Source organism: Engystomops pustulosus, chromosome 10, assembly GCF_040894005.1.
Source record: "Engystomops pustulosus chromosome 10, aEngPut4.maternal, whole genome shotgun sequence".
NCBI classification, from domain to species: Eukaryota; Metazoa; Chordata; class Amphibia; order Anura; family Leptodactylidae; genus Engystomops; species Engystomops pustulosus.
In genome coordinates, this window is record NC_092420.1 from 74,011,861 (window position 1) to 74,037,218 (window position 25,358).

At 43.0% G+C, this 25,358-nt stretch overlaps 1 protein-coding gene across 3 annotated transcripts in view; it reads left to right on the forward strand.

Moving 5' to 3' along the window:
• Positions 1 to 23,011, forward strand: part of CEP350 (centrosomal protein 350) — a 49,265-nt gene extending 26,254 nt beyond the window's left edge. The window contains exons 12-39 of one of the 3 annotated variants that reach the window (XM_072128117.1): positions 881 to 1,797; positions 1,878 to 2,025; positions 4,200 to 4,339; positions 4,432 to 4,615; positions 5,241 to 5,374; positions 5,467 to 5,630; positions 5,845 to 5,955; positions 6,233 to 6,310; positions 6,793 to 6,887; positions 6,998 to 7,075; positions 7,163 to 7,314; positions 7,636 to 7,784; positions 7,868 to 8,052; positions 9,137 to 9,224; positions 9,306 to 9,452; positions 9,571 to 9,728; positions 10,220 to 10,342; positions 10,569 to 10,762; positions 11,844 to 12,040; positions 12,894 to 13,041; positions 13,997 to 14,157; positions 14,883 to 15,010; positions 15,097 to 15,164; positions 15,253 to 16,484; positions 17,365 to 17,775; positions 17,856 to 18,002; positions 18,100 to 18,222; positions 21,273 to 23,011. In XM_072128117.1, coding sequence (XP_071984218.1) covers positions 881 to 1,797; positions 1,878 to 2,025; positions 4,200 to 4,339; positions 4,432 to 4,615; positions 5,241 to 5,374; positions 5,467 to 5,630; positions 5,845 to 5,955; positions 6,233 to 6,310; positions 6,793 to 6,887; positions 6,998 to 7,075; positions 7,163 to 7,314; positions 7,636 to 7,784; positions 7,868 to 8,052; positions 9,137 to 9,224; positions 9,306 to 9,452; positions 9,571 to 9,728; positions 10,220 to 10,342; positions 10,569 to 10,762; positions 11,844 to 12,040; positions 12,894 to 13,041; positions 13,997 to 14,157; positions 14,883 to 15,010; positions 15,097 to 15,164; positions 15,253 to 16,484; positions 17,365 to 17,775; positions 17,856 to 18,002; positions 18,100 to 18,222; positions 21,273 to 21,437 — 6,025 coding nt within the window. In that variant the 3' untranslated portion in view covers positions 21,438 to 23,011. The remainder of the gene's footprint in view (positions 1 to 880; positions 1,798 to 1,877; positions 2,026 to 4,199; positions 4,340 to 4,431; positions 4,616 to 5,240; positions 5,375 to 5,466; positions 5,631 to 5,844; positions 5,956 to 6,232; positions 6,311 to 6,792; positions 6,888 to 6,997; positions 7,076 to 7,162; positions 7,315 to 7,635; positions 7,785 to 7,867; positions 8,053 to 9,136; positions 9,225 to 9,305; positions 9,453 to 9,570; positions 9,729 to 10,219; positions 10,343 to 10,568; positions 10,763 to 11,843; positions 12,041 to 12,893; positions 13,042 to 13,996; positions 14,158 to 14,882; positions 15,011 to 15,096; positions 15,165 to 15,252; positions 16,485 to 17,364; positions 17,776 to 17,855; positions 18,003 to 18,099; positions 18,223 to 21,272) is intronic. The other 2 variants (XM_072128118.1, XM_072128119.1) reach the window with 2 other exon arrangements.
• The last annotated feature ends 2,347 nt before the right edge of the window (positions 23,012 to 25,358 follow it).

Here is a 25,358-nt window from a genome sequence, read left to right on the forward strand (position 1 = left end):
GGGACGTGAGGATAGACCTTTTAAGGGCTAATCCTCACGTCCCCTCACTTTTTTGGTAACTTTTATTCCATATATATTTAAATTTACTTATGTGGCTACCGGGGCGTGGAGTAGCCGCATATGAGATTACATGAGGCGGCTACTCCACGCCCCGGTACCCACTTTACCCCTCCTACTCACCCATCTTCGGCGCGCAGCTCCGCGTAGCTGCGCGCCCTCGTCCGTTGACCCTGCCGTCTGCGCATGCGCAGAAGAGCAGGCCCGCGCCTGCGCGGTCACTGCTCCGAAACAGGCGCGGGCCTGCTCTTCTGCGCATGCGCAGACGGCAGGGTCGCCGGACGAGGGCGCGCAGCTACGCGGAGCTGCGCGCCGAAGATGGGTGAGTAGGAGGGGTAAAGTGGGTACCGGGGCGTGGAATAGCCGCCTCATGTAATCTCGTATGCGGCTACTCCACGCCCCGGTAGCCACATAAGTAAATTTAAATATATATGGAATAAAAGTTACCAAAAAAGTGAGGGGACGTGAGGATTAGCCCTTAAAAGGTCTATCCTCACGTCCCATTGATGCACCTACCACCCAATCTACCTTTATAGGTAGATTTGTGGTGGTAGGTGCCCTTTAAGTATATGTAGCTACATAGCAAAGTCTTTTGTACCTTAGATTTATAATCTCTGTATAAGATTACTAATGTACCTAAAATATATCAATTTATATAAGGAAAAAATTGTAGGCAGCTGCTTTCAATGAAGGGGCATCCTGTTGCCAATTTTTAAGGTGATGACAGAGGACATCTCGTTGTATATATTTGTTACTTTGTAGTGTTTTTGTAATGTTGCCACTTACCTGCTCATACTTCATAGCATTACTTCTATTATTTCAGGAGTGACCTTATGGAGACCTACTGTCCTCAACCAGACAAGCTGACCTCAAAGGGCACATTACCTCAATCTCAGTTTCTTGCACTTCCTAAAGACTTGGAATCTTTCCTTAATCCACGATCCAAGAATACACTCAATATGTTTCCAGCCTCTCAGAAGACGAGTGTACAGTTAAAGGCATCCACAGATTTTAAGAGCAATCTGGATCGTATTGAGTCTTTGAAGGCGACAGCGATGTCTCTGTCTTCTAGAATTGAAAACGAAGCCAAAAAATTGGCGGGTGGCTCACTAACCTTGCCAATAGCTTGGTCCTCTGAACCTGACCCACGGCCATCGGTGAAAACAGCATGGCAAAAACCTGACAGTCCTCCGGAAAGAGAAAGCAGAGTGGACGCGTTCTCCAACAGGATCCAGAAAATGCTAAGTACTTGTTCTAGTCACTTCTCCCAGGATGACCTCCCAGGGACTAGCCATCTATACAAGAGGCTTCCTGAGGAGTTAGCTGCTGACACGTCTGCTTTACTTGAGAGATATAACAAGGAAGACAAAAAGCAGTCTACACAGAAAACTGAGCAGAGTGCCGTGACCTCCGGATCTCAGAAGAAAGCAAGTCCTAATTCCAGTACCAGCTCCATCAGTGAAGGGCCCATATTGAGTGAAGACGGCTACTCTGATGGAGAGACTCGGCCGAAACCTGCGTCACATCCTCACCCAGAAACTCTCAAAAATAAAGACTATTGCATCAAGGATTACAGATCTTTTGCTCCACTCACTGAATTCCAGAGGGAAGCCGAAAAATATTCACCACTGGCTCCCAATGTGAGATCTGATTTTCAGGGTACCTGGGAAGAGCTGACTAAAGGAAGTCCTCACAGTGTTATCAACATCTTTACCAGGACCTTCCAGCCACAAGCGAGAGGTGAGGGCGAGGGTGCATGACTTGTGGAAGCCTCATCTATTATCTTACAAAAACAATAATGAAAAATTTGTCTCTTCTAGATCTTAATGGATTCGAAGAAAATCAGCCCCATTTCCAGCCTGTGTCATCAGCCAGCAGTCCTCAGGATAGTCTTTCCTATGCTGATGACTTTGTTTCATCCCACATTAGTGACTCGGCAGCAGATCCTCGGAAAGAGAGACCTCAAAGGTTGTTATTATTTGGCTTTATAGTCTATGAATATTCTTGGGGTGTAAATGAACCTTTCGTGCTAATTTTTTTTATTTCAGAAGTGAGCAGTGCATGTGATAATGGTAAACTATGTAGTATTCTCCATCAAAGGATAAAGCTTCTGTTATTTTGCTTTTGTTCCTATCTTCTCCTTTAGTGAGCAGTGTTTCTAAAAGATATCTCGTGTCCTGTACAGGGTATATAGATAAGGACAGAAGGCTAAATAATAACTCTTTCCATAAGTAGAGAATATTTTCCTTGATGATTCATTGCTTGGTGATTGTACTATTCAGGGATTGTCTGTAAAGAGTTAAGTCATTAGACACATAATCAAGCTCCTTTATCTCTTCAGCTGTCAGTAGATAAAAGACTGAAACTGCTCATAGGAAATCTACCCCCCAGGATGAAGGATTGTGTGTCCCCTCTTTCAGGATCTGCACTTCTTTAGGTCTCCTATGCCCTTGTATTTAATGAGCCTGAGGGTCTCCAAGCTCCATTAAAGAGAACCCGTCATACAAAATAACCCCCTAAACTAAATATATTTTCATAAACTGCCATTAGAGAGCATTGCCTCTATCCCTTCATTGTCCCTCTAAATGCCTGTAAACCTAAGCAATGAGGTCCTAAAGCTGTATGCAAATGACCTGTGAAATGTCCAATGAGTCATTAGCATATTCAAGCTGTCCACCTTATTCATGAGTGGGAGGCACGGCCACACCCCCAGTGCATGACTGACAGCCTGTATAATGATGTGAGGCTGTATAATGATGTGCTTCCTGGTGCTGGTGGCCACGCCCCCTGCAGCCTGTGTGTGCATGTGTGTGTGTATAGGAGAGATACAGCAGCTCCAGGCAGCCATGTTACAGCAGAACATGTCAGATTCATGTGTAGCTGATGTCTGTGTCTCTCACCTGTATATTAGGAGGATGCAGCATGTCAGCAGGTACAGCACTCACACTAGCCATGCTTTACTATACATTACACACAGACATGAGCAGGGGGAGGAGAGGGGAGGGGGAACAGGGGTGACATCACTACCTCTGACCATGTGACCTGCCTCATTTACATGATAAAAAATATGTGATTTTACAATGAATAATGTATGAAATAACTGGATAAAGGCTGGGATGGATCCTTGTGAGCTGCTCCAACAGGTAGAGGTGACAGGACTAGTGGCAGAGACCTGATGACAGGTGTCCTTTAACACCTACGTCTTTCTTGCATAGTTCTAAAAGCTTTTTTTTTTTTTTTTTATATAAATCTGGGCATAAGAGGTTTAAAGAAGAGCAGATCCTACCAGAGGGGGCACACAATAGTATATCAGTGTGCTTGGTTTACAATCCTTCATCCTGATGGTAGATTTTCCGCTGCCTTTCATCCTTATTTAAAGGACACAGGAACATATTTCTTTAGTAAATTCTGTAATATACTTTAATATTCTCATCTGTACTATACATTTGTTGTGGCTAAAAGTTTACGCCTTAAAAGTTAACTACAGGAAGTCCCCGGGTTACGTACAAGATAGGTTCTGTAGGTTTGTTCTTAAGTTGAATTTGTATGTAAGTCGAAACTGTATATTTTATAATTGTAACCCCAGGCAGAATTTTTTTGGTCTCTGTGACAATTGAATTTTAAAAATGTTGGATTGTCATAGGAACCAGGATTTACTATAAAGCTTCATTGCAGACACCTGTGATTTTTGTAGTCTGGGACTCGAGTACAGTAAATTACCAACATCCAGAGGTACATATGTAACTAGGGGTCCGTCTGTAAGTCAGCTGTTTTTAAGTAGGGGACTGACTGTGAACCCCTTCACTATATAACATTGTCTATTTGAGCCTTTTAAGTAATGCTGGAAGTACTGTTACAGTAACACAGCATACACTTCTATGATCACATCCTCTTTGAGTGCCCCACTCTCAGTATAGTGCTGTACCTGTCACTTGACAGCCTTCAGAAGACCCTATTGAGTTGGGATTGGGTTGTATTATCTTGACAGGAGGGCATGCTCCCGAACTATTCTTCCTACCACATATTATAGAGATCTCTGATGCTGATGTAAACTTAGCTGTGTGGAACATTAGTAAAAGTTCTCATGTTTTAGTTTATTCAGGGATTCATAAGACTAATGTGAATTGCTACTTATTCCACAGCCAGGATACCAGTGTCTCCAGTGCCAAGGAAGAACTACCTCTTGTTAAATCCAGGAGTGATGCTTCCCCACACTCCTCACAGACTCCATCTTCAGCTTCATCCCCTTTATCTGCTTCATCACAGAGGGGCAGCACAAAGCGTAAGCTATAACTGTAGGCTTCCATGGTGAGGGGTACGAGGTCCCACAGGGCTGGCAAGGGAACTCACTTTTATCTTCTTTTTGCAATGTAGGAAAGGTTTGGCAGAACAATGGCTCTCCACCCTCTGTCAAAGTGGAGCAAAACTCATCTGGTTCTGAAAACAAGAGCAGAGGGAGCAAACAGACGTCTCCAATTTTATCTGCCAGCAGAGATCGCTCAGCAGGCTCAGACTCGGACAGTACCATGGGGGACGTCTCTTCCCGTTCTATCACAAGGTGAGAACAAAATAAGAATAATCACAGTACAATAAGAAATTGACGAATGTAGGCACAAAGACAAATCTAGGGATGGTTGGGTCCCTCTTGTCGGTAGGATGCTGTGTCCACTGGTTACCGGATCCAGCCTGGACTGAATGATCAGATGAGTATAGTAGCAGAAAAGAACAGAAATCTATAGACGCTGCACAGTTTGCATCAAAGGGTCTTTTTTTTCTTTTCTTTTTTTTTTTCCTTTTCAAAAATGTAGACAAAAGGACAACGTTTCAAGGGCAGGTAGCTCCCTTCATCAGGTCCCGAGAAAATTTGTACTAGAACGAATAAAAATGATATAGAACATTTGCTGAATGTTTAAAATTATATATACATGAATAGAAGATAATATAAATGTGTATATATGTATGTGTGTGTGTGTGTGTATATGTGTGTATATATATATATATATATATGTATGTGTGTGTGTGTGTGTGTGTGTGTATATGTGTGTATATATATAATATATATATATGTGTGTGTATGTATATATATATGTGTGTGTATGTATATATATATGTGTGTATGTATATGTGTGTATGTATATATAATATAATATTTATTTCCTTTCCCCTCCCATTTTGTGTTTTAGTCTGATGTCCGACAATGGAAAAGATGGAAGGAGTCAGCAGTCCAGCTGCAAGGATGTGGGGGGACAAGTACCACCACCATCTGGTCAACAAGTGGGATCACAAGCTCCAAATACAGTAACAGAGACTGGGCAAGGTGCACACATTTGTTTTTGAAGCTAATGTTTATACAGTTAAAGGTTGGACACTGTAGACATGTAATTACTCATGTAATTGTGTCTTCTGCAGGTGCAATGAGATTCTCTCCTGCCGGGTTACACCAGCGTCTGTCTGCTGAACTGAACTATCTCGGGGCCATGGAGGAATCTGTTCGGCAGCTGTGTGATGTTGAACGTGTGCGTGGGATTTCTTTGGCGCAACAGGAGGCTGTTTCACTTGCCCAAATACTAAAGGTATTATAATTTTTGGTCTACATCTAGACTAGTTACCATGGCAAACACTTTTTGGGGATTTCAGTTCTGTGCTAACAAGAACTTTTCATTCTGGATTGTTAACCCAGGACATAGTTGTTATGGGTTTTTTGTAGCTTTCATAGCCACAAAAGATACATTGTAAAAATGCACTTGATAAAACCTATTTAGGAAGTTTTTTGCATTGTGTTTTTAGGCTCAACAACAACGTCATGAATTGAATATGGCTGCACTGAGGCAACAGGCCGAGCAGGAAGCACAAGCGAGTATGAGACAGCTGGAGGAGGCTCGACAGATGGCAGCAAAGGTAAGAGAGAGGGTCATCATAACAGAGTTGTGTGCAGGCTGTAGCAGTATTATGTATGTGAAGGCAGCCTTTATATTGTTTTATACATGCATTTTGTGTACATCCTACATTCCTTTTGCATCCATAGCTGGTTAGCCAAAAGGCAAAAATGATCGTGTCGGAAACCATGGGGTCAGCTCGATCAGTTCCTCTACCACATTCAACAGAAAATGTGCTGTGTGGATTAACATATTACCAACTCTATGTTTTAGTTTTATTTTTTTTCTCCTTCTTTTAGACGCAGGCAGAAATGCTTCAGCGCTTCCAAAAAAAGAGAGAGTCAGGTGCATCCCAGAATGTGAACAGAGTGCATGAGGTGAGCAACGTCAGGAAATTTTAGATCTTAATCGTGTATTTTAGCCAAAACAGTCAGTGTTTCCACTACTGGTTTATGTTCTGCTTCTCTGTGGTCGAATTCATGTACTCAATACCTAATTCACGGACATCCCCTTTAGCATCTTAATGTGAAAGCCGCAGTCTTTCACTCTGGCAGAGCCAGAAAATCCTTGTATGCTGTAGACAGGCCATTGATTTCAGTGGCATCTGTGTAATGCTGTACATCTGACTAATTTTTCTTTATTATAAATGACCTTCCTGATGACCCAGTTAACTGTACTAGAGGGAGCATCAGAGTGCTGGTCCTTTACATGACTAAAATGGCGGTGCAGCCTGGCCTGCGCTGATCCTCCTTACAGAAACCCCACTAAACATTATTACCACACAGGAGAATGGAGCCTTAAAATACCAATGATATATGCTGTGTATATTTAGTCTTATGAAGTATCCTTCTCTTATTAGGAGCCAGACCGTGGTAACATGTCTCCAGCTAGTTCAGATCATGCTGTTTCTTCTACATCAGATCAACAAAATCGACACCGTTCTCATGGGAGCAGGTACTTTTATCATACTTTGTTTTGTTTTTTTTCTTGCAGCCATACAGATGTTACAGCGGACTGCAGTTTAGAGATTTGTTTGTCACACACAAAGGTTGTTTTTTTTCCAGGAAAAAAGGGTCTCGTTCTGCCTCTCCATCCTCTCTGCCTCCCAGCAGTGTGTCAAGCTTCAAAGAGCGCTCACACAGGTATATGGTGTGCTGAATGTGGAGTGATGGGAAGATTTTCTTTGGTAAGCTGAAGTTAAATTCTTGCTTTTGTTTGATGTCTTGCAGCAGCAGTAGTGAGCAGGACAGCCAACCAGCGTCATCGATCAAAGAAGAAACAGCCAGTCACAGGACACTGGAGGAGAGCATCTCGGAGGATTTACCAACCCCAGAACGGAGTGCAACAAAGGGAGACACCAGCCTGTCCATAGAGGAGAAAGGTTGGTATGGATTGTTATACACTGCTCAAAAATATAAAGGGAACACTCAAATGACGCTTCCTAAATCTGAATGAATGAAATATTCCACTTTAATTGTTTGGGTGACTCCAATTCCAGGCCTCCAATGGTTAATACATTTGATTTCCATTGATTTTGTTGTCAGATTCAACTTTATACAGAACAAAGTATTCATTGAGAATATTTAATTTATTTAGATCTAGTGTTCCCTTTTTTTTTTAACAGTGTAGCATGGAAGTAAAATGGACTGTTGGTGCCCCTCAGACCACATTTGTGACCCCTGTTACTTGTTTCCTCTCCAAGGTGCAAGCTCTGCAGAGCCTAGAAATGAAGAAGGCATTGAGGAATTATCGTTCCGTTCCCTGTTGCCCTCGGAGTCTCATCGTCGAGGTAGTTTGGAAAGACAGCGGAGCCGTCGGCATGAATCTGATGAAGAAAGCACTCCCGAGAAGGTAGAGCTGTGTGAACTGAAGAATAGAAGTAATTTCACAGTTTCACGTTGCACATCATTAATAATGCAATGCCCCTTATGCAGGAGATTAGTGGACCCTTTTCCAGTGGACAGGATAGCTTCTGGAAATTCACCATGGAGATGGTCCGCCAGTACATGCAGGAAGGAGAGATGCGCTCAGCCCATCAGGCTGCTCTCCTGCGTCTGCGCCAGAAGGCACTTAAAGACAAGACGAAAGCAGAACTTGCGTGGCTGGAGCACCAGAAGAGGTAGAATCAACTATTCATGGTGTATTATGGTACTACTGCAAATGTGTTTCACCTTGTAACAAAGGGCATCTATATGGTTTGGTAGGAACTGCAGAAATTCACTCTGTCATTCTAACTATCAGAGATCATCTACCATTAGCTCAAAAAAATTGGGCATGATGTCTGTCTGCCTGCCTGCCTCTTCTTTTCCACTAATAAGCAAAGAGCCAGACAGGAATCATGTTTAAGAAAAAATGCAAACACTTATCAATACTATGTCAGGTAACAGCCCTCCAGTTGCCGTGTTTCCCCGAAATATATAAATGTATGCTCCTAAAGGTGCACTAGGTCTTATTTTCATGGGACATAATATTTTAGGCTAAACAATTTTAATTTATTGTTTTTTATTATTTATTAATATACTGTAGTCAACACATCAGAATCTGAATTCCATCAGAAATTTCTTGTGGCTCTATTTCCTGGTAAAACAATCTATGGTTTTTTCATTGATCCCTGAATTTATGAACAAAAAGCAAGATTTTTTTTTTATTTCAAATCCATCATATCAACAACTTCTTTAACTTCCTTATTGCTTTCCAAACGTGCTAAATTTCTTGCTGAATTTCTATTAGAATCATTGCACTTAATCTCTCATGTTTAGCACTTTTCTTCAATCAACTCTTGGTGTCCAGGTAGCTGCTTGTGGATTATTTGCAGTGTAACAGTCAGTGGTTTACCTAATGAATTCTTCACTCATGTCAAAACCTCTTTCAGAATCAAAATGACCTTCTAATACTAATGTAGGGTGTGTATGAAGCTGTTGCAATGACTGCCACTAGGTCTTATATTCAGGGGAGACCTTATATTTATAAGCTTGAGCACAATTGTATTGATCTTATTTTCTGGGGGGGGTTGTTATTTTAGGGGAAACAGGGTATTAGTGTCTGGCATAGGCATCACCTGGCATAGAATGCCCAACAATGCAGCCAGATGCCATGTTTATAAGGAGACCAACACTTTCTGATAGCTCTGACACAGCAGGGGGTTACAGCACCAAATCCCCCCCTTGTCATCTATTAACCTGAAAATCCTTTATGCTTTGCAGGCGTCTGCGTGATAAAGGGGAGGATGATAAAATGCCCCCCTTGAGAAAGCGGCAGCGTGGACTTCTACTGAGACTGCAGCAGGAACAGGTATGGAAGGTCTTTTATTGTTTGTGATAGGAGTTGACTTGTTTCCCTCTGTAATTTTGCTATTTTAATTGTCTTCTTCAGGCGGAAATCAAACGTCTACAGGAAGCTAATAAAGCGGCGCGCAGAGAGAGACAACTTATTCTAAAACAGCAGGAGGAGATCCAACGCATCCAGAACAGCACCCTGAGGCTCCAGGAGAAGCTCAAGTCGGCAGAAAACGGGCAGCTGGTGAGTTTTCTATTGTGACACATCAATAATATACACCTGTAATATTTTCTACAGTCATATAATTGAGAAATACATTGAAACAGATGATAAAGAAATGTTGCATGTTAATGTTATGCAGGAGCAGCCCAGCGAGGCGGACATCCAACCCAGTCCGTTATCCAGCCATGATCCTTCTGAAGCTGAGAGCCGCAGTCCTTCCCCGGTGTCAGTCTCCGGTAGTGAGACAAGCAGCATCATGCAGAAACTGCGCAAAATGCACAGCCACATGGACGCCAAGTAACTACACTTTCTTATCTGCATACCTTGTAGAATTTGCATTAGTTTGATCGCTTGTATCACCTGTTGGTATATGATGTAAGATTCCTTTCCTAGACAGCTGCCATTTTTAGTTATGTACCCCTGAATATTCACCAGCCTTTGTCCTGTAGGTGCAGCTTCGTGTTGTAGTCATCAGTTTTCATCTCTTTATCTGACTCGTCTTTCTCTGTGTTTTTACGTCTTGGGTTTCTTGAACATCCCTTATAATTCTCTATTTATTTTGTTATCGGACGTCATTCCCTTCCACAGTTCCCATTTCCCTGTTAGCTATGTCCATCCTCAATAAACCCCCATTATTTTTCGCAACTTCCTTGGCTCTTTCAATCGCACTAGCTTGACATCCTCCAGGATCCCTACTGTGGTCCTCTTGCGGCTTTTTGGCTGTTTCACTCTGTTACTCTGTCTCACTCTTTCGTCTCCTTGGTAAACTCTCGCTCCTTTTCTTGTAGAGACATCTGCCCTGTTCACTGCTTCTTCTCTGTCTTTACGCCCCAGCACTGGGCCTCTCTCAGTGTGTGCTTTCCCAAACTTCACCCCAAATTCCAGCTCTATATCTGCCGCCATCTGCTCAGGTAACGGCACCGCTCCCTCTACTCTCTGCACTGTGTGAGGGGGGCGGGAGGCGCTATCATGAAGATGAATCCTGGGGGCATGACGGTGTGCTGTTGGGGGGGGCTTGTGAAAGCCACGCATGCATTGTTGTGTCTCCTTCCTCTGCTTGCTGTCCCCTCATCCTTCCCTCTCCTGGGCAAGTTGTAGCTGTAATAGGGCCAAAGTCTAATTAACATCTATCCCCAGATTCTTGACAAAGCGGGAGCAGCAGCTAGTGCAGAGGAGGTTACATGCACAGGAGCTTCTGGAGTGGAAAAGGAGATTGGATGCTGAAGAGCTGGAAATCAGGAGAATCGAGAAGCAGGCACTAGCTGCTTGGGATAACCAAAGGGTAAAAACCAAGAGCCAGGGCACTGAGAGTCCACAGACTGCTGTAGAAGGTGAGGACCTAAGCTTGGGGTTTCTAGTTTAGGACATAAGACATTAGGGCTGACTGTCTATTCTGTAGACCATTTAAAGGAAATCTACAATTAAAATCAAGTGTGGATAAACCAGGGACACTTACTCATAGAAAGAAAAGTATGGTCCAGCTTCAATCCATCGAGACTTGACGTTTCTGTTAAAACTTGTTTATTTTATTTAAGCCAGGATTAAAAAATGGACATACATCAAGATTTGTCCAACATTGTTATCCATGACCCTTTTTCATTAGCATAATTGTAAATGTTGATTTTAGAAGGAAGGATATGGATAACACATATCAGATAATTACCACCATCATGGTAAGTGTCCCTGGTTTATCCCTGCTTGATTTATATTTTTAGATATCCTTTAATATTAGGCTAGATCATAAAATATTGCCATTGTTCACACTGATTTGTCCTGAATAATCAATCTGGTGCATCCTTAGACAGCCTAGTTCATACCATCTAATAGTTGGCTTATTGTTGATGCAGTTTTCAGACAGGAGACACATTGGCAGATCTTAAAGTGCAGTTACAGGTAAATTTTATTTATGACCTGTTACGTGAATTGTCCAGCATCATAATGGAGGAACTACGTGGCGAAACTGACCACGGTGCACCGGACCTCGTGGCCTCCGTGATGACGCAACAAAATGTTAATGTCCATAAAAATGATATTTTCTCTGCATTATAAATTTACTCCAGAAATATATACTCCTAATACATCATAATTATGCACTATTGAGTGACTCCCAGCTTCCCAGAGGAACAGCATGGACTTACAGATAACATTATTAAAATACAGCGCTGCTGTTGCGTGGGGAAGCTGGGAGTCCTTGCATCATATGTATAATTATGCTGCTTGGAGTCTTGTTTAATCCGTGAAATGTGCCCACCATACAGGCTTTATTTTTAAGGGCCTGTAATTTGCCAATGAAGATATAATTGAGCTGAAATGGCATAAGATTGTCCTTATCTTGTAGTAACCACTTCATTCTTGAGAGTTCCAGTTTATATTGTCATATACCAGACTGTAATCATTTTCTTCAATCCACAGACAAGATAACCAGGGAAGGTTCCTCAGCCCCACCAAGTCCAACTATCCAGACCAGGACCTCTCTGAGCCCTCCTCCAGAATATTTATCTTCCGAAAGCATTGAGCCATCAACCATTGCAGAGCATATTCATGAGCAGAGTGGAGAACATGGTAGTAGCATCTCTGAAGAGTTGGCAGTATCTGGACCCAGCAAAATGGTAAATACTTTATGGAATTTTGTGATTACTGTCAGTCCATATTTCATAAGGGAAGTAGCCCATTGAAGAAATGCTGCCAGTGTCTAAAATTGTATCTCCTGCCGTAAGGCAGTAGCTCCGCTAACCGGTTCCCCCCCTACACACACACACACATACCTATGACTGGGTAAAGGCCGTTTTACAGGACCCACATTTTGATGATCTATCTATTAGCCTAGGTCCAACACCCCACAATCAGCTGCTCAAATTGGCTTCTACTCCGCAGATGTCACATCCAACCATCTCCTGTTTGCAACTCTTTCATTCTAGTGAATGGGCCTGGGCTGCAATGCCAAGTACTGCCACTTTATAAGGGGTGGCGCTGTGCTCTGTGTACAATGGGGAGACACATTGCTTCTCTAAACACAACAAGATCTTCAGACAGCTGATTGGGGGGGGGTGCATACAATGTGATATTGATAACTTTTATCAAGGATCTGTAATGAATATCTAAGCCAGAAATACTGCTGAACTGAAAGAGTTTGCTGCACTTTAGTACTTGTTCTTCTGTACATTCTCCAATTGTTCTGTAAAACTTCTAGTTTTGTTAATTGGAACAAACGGTACCATGCCCAAGCCATCAAAGTAGCTTCTGGGTGCTCATTCACATTCATGCTGTTTTTCTGTGCCAGCTGTCATAGTGCCACAATCCGTGACATCAGCAATCAGTAGGAGAGTACTTCAGTACTGCATGAAGAGACTCTGGCCTAGTCATGCCATGTCCTGACAAAAAGACTCTGCTCGACCAACAAGGTCCCCAAATTGTCCTATTATAGCTAACAAATATGACATTTGATGTATTTGTATTTTTCAGTCTCCACCAAGAAGTAGCAAATCACCAGCAGAATTTGAAGCCAGCAAGGAAAGTATGAAGCCAAGGCGGCAGAAAATTCACATTACCCTAAGACCTCACCAGCTCTCACACACCTGGTCCGAGGAGTCGCTCTCCATGACACATTCAGGTAATGGCCCATCAGACCATTGGAGCTATCAGAAGTGATGAGTGCTACCAGTTACATTAGTTATTAGACGATATTAGCTGTGCAGCCCACTACGATCATGGCCAACCCCCCCTATCAACATACACACTCGGCTCAAGAAGCAATGCACATGTCCTAAATTACAGAGGGAGAAAGCAATGTATCTACTTAAAGGAAACCTACCACTTGAAGTGGTAGGTTTCAGAAGAAAACACCGAGCACCAGCTCAGGCTGAGCTGGTGCCGGTGCTTATTTTTGTTAGTGTTTTAAACCGTGGTATCGCGGTTTAAAACACTTTTTAAACTGTATAGCCGGCGCAGGGAGGTACGCGCTCGGCGCTTACCATGCTTATCTCCCTGCGCCGGCTATACAGTTTAAAAAGTGTTTTAAACCGCGATACCGCGGTTTAAAACACTAACAAGAATAAGCACCGGCACCAGCTCAGCCTGAGCTGGTGCTCGGTGTTTTCTTCTGAAACCTGCCACTTCAAGTGGTAGGTTTCCTTTAAGAACAAAAGGACAAGCCGTCTTAAACCAACTGTCTCATCCTTATCTCTCCATTTTTCTGATGTTGGGGGAGATGCTGTAGACCCCCATACACATTAGAAGGTCAATGTGTATGACCAGTTTTAGATGCATGAGAAGGCAATCCTATATTTTTCATCTGTTTACACAGGACAGTGACCAAAATTAACTCTAAAAAGATAATAAAGGGGCCCTCAACTTTTTTGGGGTTCCCCAAAGTAGATTTTTTTTCTCATAAGTGCCTGTTGAAGACATTAATGACAGTCTTGCAGAGAGGAGAGGTTCTTTGTAACTGTGTGAGAGTTTGGCCTAAAGGTCAGAGGAATCCCACACATTGTCCCTCGGCTCAGAATTTCTTAAAGACATTTTCATAAACATAAACTAATACTAATATCACATTTTGTATTCCTCAGAGGCTACATCTGATCAAAGCGATATTGAAGGGCGCATACGGGCTCTGAAGGAAGAGCTTAAAAAGCGGAAATCCGTTGTGGAAAACCTAAAAAGAGAGCAAAGGAGAAGACAGAAAGAGAGGTTGCGAGCGCAGGAGGCCATATTACTCCAGCAGCTGCAGGTAATGACCACAAGCTATGGGAACTGTATTATAGAGGGCCTTTAGTCTTATACATGCAAATTGTGTTTCAGCCTTGTCAAACTAATTGCAGACAGTATAGTGTGCATAAAAATGAGTTCACCTCTCTGGCAGAAGGTGATATAGGCTCTCAATCAGTCCATTGGTCACAGTTACATGCCGAGATGACAATGCATTCTATAGACCTGGTGCATGATCAAATACAACAATTACTAGTTCATGGCATAGATCTGGTTGAGCTGAGCAGACTGATATATTACAATATTGGAAATGACAGCATAACTTGTAGGTTTTTGTTGAAAGTCCTTTTAATCTCCTAATCAATGATTGACAGCTGTCTCTGTACATCCATACAGGGAAGGCTAATAATTTATAAACTAGTCTGTATGTTGGATTGTTTTCCCACCAACCTGTCAATGAATTTGCTCTGTTGCTTCTGCTCTATATATGGTGGGCGGTGACAGATTTCCTGTAGATAGTAGGAGTCGTGTGTGTGTGTATAGAGGTTGTTCCCACTGCATCTTATTACACAGTGAAATGTCATCTAAATCCCTTTTGAGCCGGTGGTCATCTCTTGATACAAGAATGATATTCAAATGAATGTAAACCGATAATTGTTTACTTTTTGATTTGGAGGAAATAAAACAAAAAAAAAAAACCTAATTTGCAAAAGCAATAATTGATAAAATGAAAACCTGTGTTTGCAGTCATATGATGAGTATATCCAGAAAACACAAGAAGAACTGAGCGGTGAACCAGGCACAGCACCCAGCGCCAAGATTGTTCCGAAATCATCCAGAGAGGCCGCCCCCATACGGTCTGATGCCATCCAGAGGTATAGAGACATTAGTTACTTTTCCTTATGTATTCCCTATGGTTTATTGCATCTTGATGCATTGATATCACCTCTTATATTATTAGGACTGACAGCACAACTTCCTATAAGGTGGAAAGCGAGCATGTGACTGAGATCAGCTCCAAGTCCTATGGTAAGAAGTGAATGATGCAGGGTTTATTATATAGTGTCCTATTTTTGCGTGTTTTGAGTTTTCAACAATGTTTTTATTGTTTATCCAGCAGAAAGCACAACTCCCGAAAAATCACTAGCAAGTGCAAAGGAGGAGAGTATCCGTGATAAATCTGCACATACATCCATTCCTATCTCAACCAAGGACGATTCCCCCAGTGCTGGTCCTCCTTCCCCCACAGTCAGGGAGCCCTTCTTGTCGGCACATGACAGCCCAGTATCAAGCATACAGTCCGAGATCCTTGAAGATACGCTGGAGACACAGAGTAATAGATCTGTCTCGCCACTTCCAGCCTTGGACCTTAAACTAGGGGGTGACTCTCTAGAGGAAAACCTAAGTCCTCACAAAGAACACTCCTACTCTGAAGATTTTGAGACTTCTACAGCTTTGAAGTATTCAGTGTCGGAAACTCCTCGGGAAGAGCTAGATGCTTCATATTCTACTACCCCAGGGAGGGATATACCTGCCGATGGGTTTTATGACCAAGACAATGAGGTTAAAGCATCATGTCCGAGTTTTCAAGTGATCACAGAATTGAAGCCTCTTTCACAGGAAATTCAGGTCTCCACTGAAGTCAGTGACCCACTCTCAGAGTTTAAGCTAGGGGATAGGGTCTTGGTGAGTGGGGTACAGCCGGGCACACTCCGTTTTAAAGGGGAGACCTTGTTTGCTGATGGTGTCTGGGCTGGTGTAGAGCTAGACAAAGCAGAAGGTAATAATGATGGCTCCCTTGGAGATACTCGCTATTTTGTTTGTTCCCCGCTACATGGAATATTTGCTCCACCTCAGAAAATTTCATTGCTCTCATCAGCAGAGCAAGTGTCTGCACCAGAAGGTGAAAGTAACCTGGAAACCTCTCTTGAACCCAAGGAACCATTTGACAATGAAAGTCCATTAATTGATGACTTAGATACAAAAAGCCAAGCAAAATCCCCATTAGAAAGCACGGAGTCTAGTGTCTCCGAGTCACACAGGACATTAGTAGAGCAAGGGCTGCACGAGGGGCTACTCACAGACACCCCCATACCTGATAGTGAAACCCAGAAGTCTAGGACACCACTACTGGATCTGGTTGAAAAGTCCGAGACCAGACTGACGTCACAGGCTGCAGAAGTAAGCACACTGACAGATAGTCTTCTACAAGTCTTTCTGAAGGACACAGTCTCTTACCTCCAAGATATACGCAAGCAAAGGGCGCAGAAAATCCAGCAAAGTAATCAGGAACTTCACAGCGTGGAAGAGGGAGAGAAGATCCCCAAAGGGGACGAATACCAAACATTGGTGAGTAAGGAGGTGCTTAATGTGACACAGATTTCTATAACTGGGATCTGGGGGAGTGAAATGATGAAATGTACAGTGCGCTGCTGTGCCGTGGATGGTGCTGTCGCTAGTATGCGGTAAAAACCACTCTGCTGACTGTGATGAATACTAAACTTCAGCATTATGGAGTGGAGTCTTTGCATCATTTACACTGTAATTGGGGCATTCACAGAATATCAAAATACAGGTGAAACAGCCCCGCTTATGTTATATTATTTATTGGCAGTGCACATCTAGGGCTGTTGAGAAATAGTAGGTCTGCAAAGGTGGTGCAGTTGTTGCTGCCTCTAGTATAGAGATACATCTATCTTATCTAATACAGAGCTCTACCTGAGCAATATTTGGGCTGCAAATAAGTAAAACAAAGTGTCCTAAATTAAACTGTTCTTAAAAGATTGCAGGAGATTAAAATACAAGCCATACTTAATGTTTACAGGCTAAAAGTTTGATTGTTATCCCCTATCCACAAGATAGGGATAACAATCTAATTGGTGGGAATATGACTGCTGGGACCACCACCTATCACAAGAATGGGGGTCCTGTTCTGACTTAATAAAGCAGCAGGTTGTGAATGCAAACTTCTGCTCAATGTATTACTATGGGAGTGTCAGAAATTTCCACTACTCCTGTAACATTGAAGGGTGCAGCAGATCAAGCTGTCATTTCATTCAGTTACTGAGGACCAGACCCCTGTTCTCGTGCGCAGTTGTGGTCCTAGCAGTTACATTCCTACTGATTTTTGGAAAAGGCTTATCACAGTATAAAATGCAGAGGACTCGTATTCTGTAATGTTCCCCTTATTATCTTTGTTTGCTGAATGCGTCTCCCTCTTTCCCACCAGGATTCTTTACATGATGCATTTGGTGAAAAGGATGTGACGGAGTTTGAGCCGAGCCGGAACATTCTCTCCATTCTAGGGGATGAACCAGATTGGTTTGATGAAGATTTCGGATTAAGCAGCCGAAAAAGTCAGCATCTTGAACTAGAACCTGCTCGCTCCTCCAGTCCTGTGTCTGAGCCAAAAACCTTAGCACCTCGCCCCGAACCATTACCAAAGTCTGTTCAGCCAGTGTCCCCACCAGAGCCCATCTTTGCTGTTCCTCACACGGTGCCAGAGGTGGAGCAGCTGGTGGCGGTGGCAGTAGACAAGTTGTGGGAATGGAAGCAGCTTGGAGGAGACCCTCAGGAGATCCGAAACACTTTCACATCTACCGAGGAAGACCGGAGCCCAGCGTACGGCGCCTATAAAGAAGTATGCAGAGTCCACCGATATTCACATCCAGCTAAATCTGTCATTTTTATTATTTAACATTTTTTATTTTCCCTCCACAGATGTTGTTTGACCTGACTTTATACATATTTGAAGAGATTTGTTCTCCAGACCCCCGAGGATCTCAGCCCCCGTGGAAGAAACCATTTCGGGTGACTCCATCCTATTCCCGCAGAATAAAAGATCACAGTGACATGAAGGAAGTGAAGGTAATGTCCTGTGTTAGGAAGATGACAGTTTGACAATAATTTGCTCTTGTCTGTGATACTATTTCAGTTGTGCTTTGCTTATTTTTGTTTCCCTCAGGCTTTTCTGACCAGTGAAGTTCTTCATCTTCTGAGCCTAAAGAAAGAGCATAACCATAAAACAGACTGGCAGAGGATGATGAAGTTTGGAAGGAAAAAGCGAGACCGAGTGGATCATATACTGGTACAGTAATATATATGTATTTTGTGATTATATATGTTTTGAGGTGTTCACCACACAAAACACAGTAATGAGAATCTCACCAGACTATAAATCATTATATTCTCACTGAAGTATAAAAAGTAAAGAGACATCAATGCCAACTGATTGTAGTGGCTCCCTAGCAAACACAGACATATGATCTGAGGCCAGCAGCCTGTGCAGAGGAAAGGACTTTAAAGGGCAACTACCACCAGGATGAAGGACTATATGCAAATGAGTCCAGGCTCCATAGGTGTTAATGGAACCAGGAGCCCCTCAGGCTCTTTAGCATACAGTCCTTCATCCTGGTGGTAGATGTCCTTTAAGTATTGTAGTGATATGATGCAAGGAGTCCCTTCTCTACATGCACACGACTGGGTGTTCATGGTGGGTGTTGAAGGGTGTAGTGTCCACTTCTCATCCCTCCCCTCTCCAAAAGAGCCAGATGGCCACAAATCTGGCAAAAAAAGAGACATGTCCTGTCTTCTGTGGCCCAGCCAACCGGCCAGTTCACCGTTCGATGAGACACTGCGTGCCATAAACAATTACGGATGTGACCATGGGGCCTAATCATGATTAATATATTTTTCGGACTAGAAAACACCCGAGATTTGGACATCTGGAAGAAATTATATTTCACACCAATTACAATTTCCTGTTTCCCATGCACACTGACAGCATTAGCTCTCCTACATACACACAGCTTTCCATCCCCTCAGTTTACCCCCTCACCTCCCCAAACACACACATATGCATAACTCCCATATCTGCTTCCAATCCATTCACCCTAAGCTGCACCCTTTTCCTGCAGCTCCCCAGCACAGACATAATCCGAACACTGATGTCATCATTGGGTCATGTCTCAATTCACATGACCTGGAATCACAGGTCCTGTCTCATTACAAGTCAGGACTACCAGGAGAGAGGAGTGCACAGGCTTTCTCTCAAGGAGATTGGGTAAAGCGCTACATCAGCACTTCACCCAATTTCCATTACAACAGTCAAGGACTATAAGACATCTTATAGTCCAAAAAATATGAGATGTATAACTGCACTTTGTTTGGTACATGAAATCTAGTCACGACCGACCCCAGGTAGGAACCCTATAAACTGGAACACACACAGCAGCAATGTCGTCTTCTCTTGACCATTGAAACAATCTGTAGTTACCTGTAGCATCTGCTGTGAGGAGGCTGCAATGTAAAAATAGAACATATCCTTTCCCCAGATCTAAGTTGTTTTATACAGAGAAAATAATCCTGCAGACACTTTTACCTCTGTAAAAAAAAAAAAAAAAAAAAAAACACTAAACCCACTAAAAACAATGGGTTTTTTATCCATTTTTCTCTTCCTCTGCTGGAACAGGAGAACTGAAAGCATAAGGCCAGTTTCACAATATACCGCGATCAGTGACAGTCGGCTCAGCTACATATCGGGGAAACAAATGCATCCTATATCAATGATATGCAGGGAGCGCAGTCCCAGCAGAGTGATCAGTCCATGGCTTGGCATATGGTGGAATAATGTGACACCGGCCTATGACAGACGTACACTTTGCTCTAGTGTCACATGATTTGTATTTGTACTACATGTTGCAAAGTTATAGAGACAGATAACTACATTGTGTAAAGTGCCCATGATCTGCCCATTCACTTTTTTACTAGGAGTGGATTATTGTACTGCTCCTTTTATCCCTCTATAAAACATGATTGAGATGAAGGTGGAGCCGGTCATTTAGCAGCGATTACAGCTGTCACTTATTAGATATAATAGTCCCACTAATAACTGCTGTCTAAGGACATGTATAACGCTGTAAAGTCATTGCATTAACATTACTGCAGATTAGGCTCTATGTGGTATTTCCGCCCTATAATTGAGCCCCTAAAAGTTACTTTATGTAACAATCTGCCCCACGTAATTCAGAAAAGATTAGAATAGAGTAACAGGACTAATGAGCTGTACATGATATTGCATCTGCAGCTACTTAATAGTACTTAATACTGTTTTGTTTAGTAGGCCAGTGAAACCTGTCATTATATCATGTTGCACTTCAGTAGAGCACAATAGTCTGGTGACAGATTAGCTTTAACCCCTTAATGACACTTGACAGACTAGTACACAGTTTGGTTGTGGGTGAAGACACACATGGCGTTTTTGGTCCGTTTTTGGGCCGTTTTTACTAAGTGCGTTTTCAGATCGTTAAAAACGCATGCGTTAAAAAACGCATGCGTTTTTGTCCGTTTTTCATTGCGCGATTTCGGAAAAACTGACAAAAACGCATGCGTTTTCAAAATACGCATGCGTTTTTAAAAAACGGATGCGTTTTTTAACGCATGCGTTTTTAATGATCTGAAAACGCAATTAGTAAAAACGGCCCAAAAACGGCCCAAAAACGCCATGTGTGTCTTCACCCTAAGGCTGTAGTAGACACCCTCTGATAATCACTGCCATCAATCACGGCTATTAGATGCCCATTCAGATATGACTGCACCACTTAAACAGCCAGGTGCATTAATCTGTCCCTGTCAATCACTGTGTGTAAGTGGCAGTGTCTGTTCCAGGTTTCAGCAGGCCCCTGGGCGACAGAGCCTCAGTGGGTCCCTTTGCGTGGCCGCATTAAAAGTTCAGAAACTAAAACAGTCTCCTGTTCTCTAGTTTGTCATACCAAACGGCCACCTCATGGGTATTTTATATAAGCCCCCCTCACCCCATATTGATTAGATACAGCTCACCCCCATGAATTCTTTATGTACAGCCTTAGGTGGGCCCCCCAGCAGCTCTGGGCCCCATCACTTGCCCAGTGCTGGTGTTGGCCCTGGGTTGATTGGGACTTTCGCTGTCTCTCCAGGAGACCTGTCGCCCTTACTCAGAATTCCTGCTACAAATCTTATACCTTTCCATTCTACATCCAGTATTGGTTTAAGCTACACCACAGATGTGCAGGCCCTGCATGTTTAGGAGTTATATGGGACCACTTTATGCCGAAGTTATTTTTTTTTAAATTAATGGAAATTTTTCCCCCCTCTTGACAGGTACAAGAACTGCACGAGGAAGAGGCTCAGTGGGTGAACTATGATGAGGATGAACTGTTTGTAAAAATGCAGTTGGCTGACGGCATATTTGAGGCCTTAATACGTGACACTATACAGGTTCTCCAGTGCATCCAGAATAAGAAGAACCAGACACCTCACGTGTGACATAACACCAGGTCCTGATGGCTGTAATACATGTGGATGCACCAGCTCTCCTTACATAGCAGAGGAGACACCGGGCTGTGCTGTTCCTGATGCAATGGGCCGGACCCTATAGTGTTATCCTCGTTCTCTGATCAGAGAAAGTAGGAATAAGAGGAGGAGAGCGACCAGGCCTTCTCCTGTTACTAGAAAATTCTGGACTCAAAGCTACAAGGAACCTTTTTATTGCTGGTTTGGACTAGATTTTAAATTATTTATATATTTTCAAGGATCGGAAATGAGAGAGACTTCCCCGGTCTCTTACTGTGACACTTTACCTGTTGGTCTTCAGGCCGTGTTCAGTGCAAGCAGATTGTAGTAGCCATCGGTTTGCTGCATCAGGCTGAGGTGTAGGTTAGTGGGAGCGGAAATGTCCTCCAAGGTTCTCCATCAGTGCATAAGGGTGTGATGCCGAAACAGTTCAACCTGTCGTGGGTGTGTAACGCTGCCTCATCAAGTGTCCTTACCTACCTTCTTGCAATACTTGAAATGTTGGGTGTACAATACAACGTACAGGTGATGGCCGTCTCCCAAGTTAAGATTTTTGGCATCAGAAATCAGTTTGATTATTGTTGAGATGATTGTGTAAGCGAATTATCATTATTAATAAGGGTGTATCCTCCTGGATCAACATAATGTGACATATGAATTCCTTACTGTCAGAGGAGCCGGCCATTTCACCTACAGCACCTAATGCTGCTATGCATGACCTATAGTGTCGTCCTACCTTCACCTGAGCTCTCACACACTGGGGATACATTATCACACAGTTTTAGACATTTAAAAAAAAAAAGTTGCAATAGTCGGTGCATGTTTTATTTGCGCTAATTTAGCAACGTTTTAAGTCTTTTTTTATTTTATAAGTGGCCAACTGAGATTTTACGGAAAGGGTGAAGGGGGGTTCCAGTTTAGCATTCGATTAGCCAAGGTTGCGTCACCTCTATTAGGAGGCGTGCACTTCATTTGGGACAATACTTTGGACTAAACTGGTGACTTAAACAATAGTTGCAATAACTCTCCACCGCCCTTCTAGGGCTGCTACAATGAGCAGTTGATTATTGCCGCTGTGACCGGACATCATGATATACATTGAAATAATGCCAAGGAAAACGAGCCTGGAGAACATCTCCATGGGAGACCTGAGTAGGTTATTGGTGGCTCTTTGCTTTGGATCATAGCCATAGGACTTGGCTACCCTGTAGTAAGCCCTCCCTTGTATCATTGAGGCAGAGGAGTTGTAATAAATCTTTTCCATGTTCAGTCTATCACCTATCACTTGCTATCACATTGGACTGTAGGCACCACCTGCCAATCTATCATAACCAATGTAGCAGCGGAGTGACCTGCACTCGCATCAGCTCCCTAATTCCTCCAGTGCTGGTTTCAGCTCAGGGGCCACTTGTACTTGTCACCCAAAATGCTGCATTGTAAAGTCCCCTTGCTTTGTATAGCCTTGTGAATAACCTGCAGGAAAAATGTACAGTAACAAAGTAAAGCTGTAAATAAATATTGATTTATACGTCTGACTTTGGCTGTGACTCGGGGTGTGGTGCTGTTTTTTCTTCTGCGAGTCATCGCTAATAATAGTGGAGTAACAAGGATTTGTTCTTCTAGGCCGGCTTTACTACACCCGATGCACCGCAGCTTTAATTACTAAGGAAATCACGTTTCATGAGTTTCATGAGTTCTAGGCAGTGGCATTGTCTGACGCAGAATCCCTGCTAAGCGCCGCACTTGGCTGCCAACCAGGTGCGTGGAAAGAAAATCTAATAACGCAATGTACGTTACCGGGAGAAATGAGACTTTTGTATCATCCACACAAATGTCTTATTGTATGCATAGTACGGGTACACAAATACACATTGCTGGTTATTAGGGCTTGTATGCAAACACCGGAAACTGCAATTATCTCCCCTTATACTCCACATGCACATTGAAGAGGGGTACATTCAGTGCTGAATGGGCACAGGATAAGCAAAAAGGCGCCGATACAGCAACCCGCGGGAAAGGTAAAGTGGTAGGATGTATCTAGGGTAGGGCGGATAAGATCCCATGCTGGCGTAGGTATATGATAGATAGCCCCCACCAAGTTCATTTCCGTTGTCCAACTCTGCCATTGTTCTGTCATTATTGCATTTATAGGACATGATGTACATATAATTTTAGTTTGTGCCACTTTGAGAGACACAGAACTGTTTAAAGGAAATCTATCAAAATCAAATCTGGTGTTACCAGACCCCCTCTGTGCTGTAGCTTCACAGACTGTTACTGTTCAGTGAGCTTTCCCCTCTCACTGTGTGCTGAAAATGACTAGTCTGCTATGAGATTACATCAGGGAAAGGGAGGGCGAAGTGCTGAGGGAGGAGGGTTAAACAGTGTAAAACCCTGTGAATCTGCAGCACGAAGGGGCTCTAAAATCTGATTTTAGAAGGAAAGTACATTTTAATGTTAGATTTCCTTTAATTCTGTCTATGTAGCCATGTGAAGGCTTTGTTTTTGTGGGAGTACTTGTAGTTTTCTTAAGTAGACTCTTTTTGGTGCATACAATTTTCTGAATGCATACGTATTTTTTAAGGTAGAATGCCTTTTTACTTGAAGTTAAGATTCTGGGATCACATACAAAATGCTTTGAAATACTTTTATAAGTATGGGGGAGAAGTGTATGAGATCAGAACTTCTCAGAGCTCAGCCTTCATTTTCCCACAGTTTTACCTCAGACTCTTCTGCTAAATCTCCCCTACAGTCATGACAAATGGCCTACAGAAACCAAGGACAGATGTGACGGTCAGTGCCAAGCTGAATCAGAGAGGGTTTAGTATAGCATCTTTGTTGTTTTTATTCTCCTCTAGGACCTATATTTAAAACCCCCTGATTCCACACTACCAGGATAACTACTACAATAGCTGCTGCTATGGGGCCTGGGATGGCCAGCCTGCATACCACCCTGCAATACAAACCAACAGGGGATAGCTGAACAGCGCCGCCCATCCTGCCATGGCTACAGCCTGGGAGGGACCAGGACAGCCCCGGGGACCATATCAGTGCTTCTATCCAAATTTCTGGTGCACCCACTAAACCTCCACACCAAGGAAGATAGGGAAAATAAAGTGGAAGATGCAGGATGCCATTTGTCACATGGTGGAGGTCACGTGAAGCCCTTGGATTGCTTTGGTGCTGGTAAAGTGGGAGATTTGTACAAGGCCAACGGGATTTTGAATAAGAAAGACCCTGTGGGCAGCGAGTGATTGGAGCCAATTTCATCCTACAACAATTATACATGTACTATTTAGGGAAGAAGCAGCAGCTGGTATCTATATGTAATGGAGTGGCCGCCCTGTCACCAGATCCCAACCCCCAATGAGCTGTTGTGGGAGCAGCAAAAAGAGCCCATCAAGCCGATCTAACTTGTGGGAGGGGCTTCTGGAAGCATGGGGTGACATTTCACATCATCCAGTCCCCAAAAAGCTGATTCTTGTACCCTATGTAGGAAGTGATTCCAGACTTGTAGGGGCTATAATATTAATACAGCCCAGGGCTCATGGTGGTCTTAATCCGCCCCTGGTCAGAAGACACCAAGGATCTGTCCGAAATGTAAACCTCTAACATAATTAATATGAATCAACTTTGCATGAAATAAAATGCACTATATGGAGAAAATGTAAGAATTGCAGCCATTACTTTGTAATAATAGAAGTTAAGCTTGGAATGAATATGTGCACATCACCCCTAGACTGAGGAGGACCGAGCCCCAGATGAACAGGAAAAGCCTCTATTAATACCCAGGAGTTTTATATCCCATGTAATAATTTTACGTTACTCTCTGGCTATGTTATTAGATGTTTTTAGTTGCCTGTCCCACAGGTCAGCATCATTCTACAAATCCCA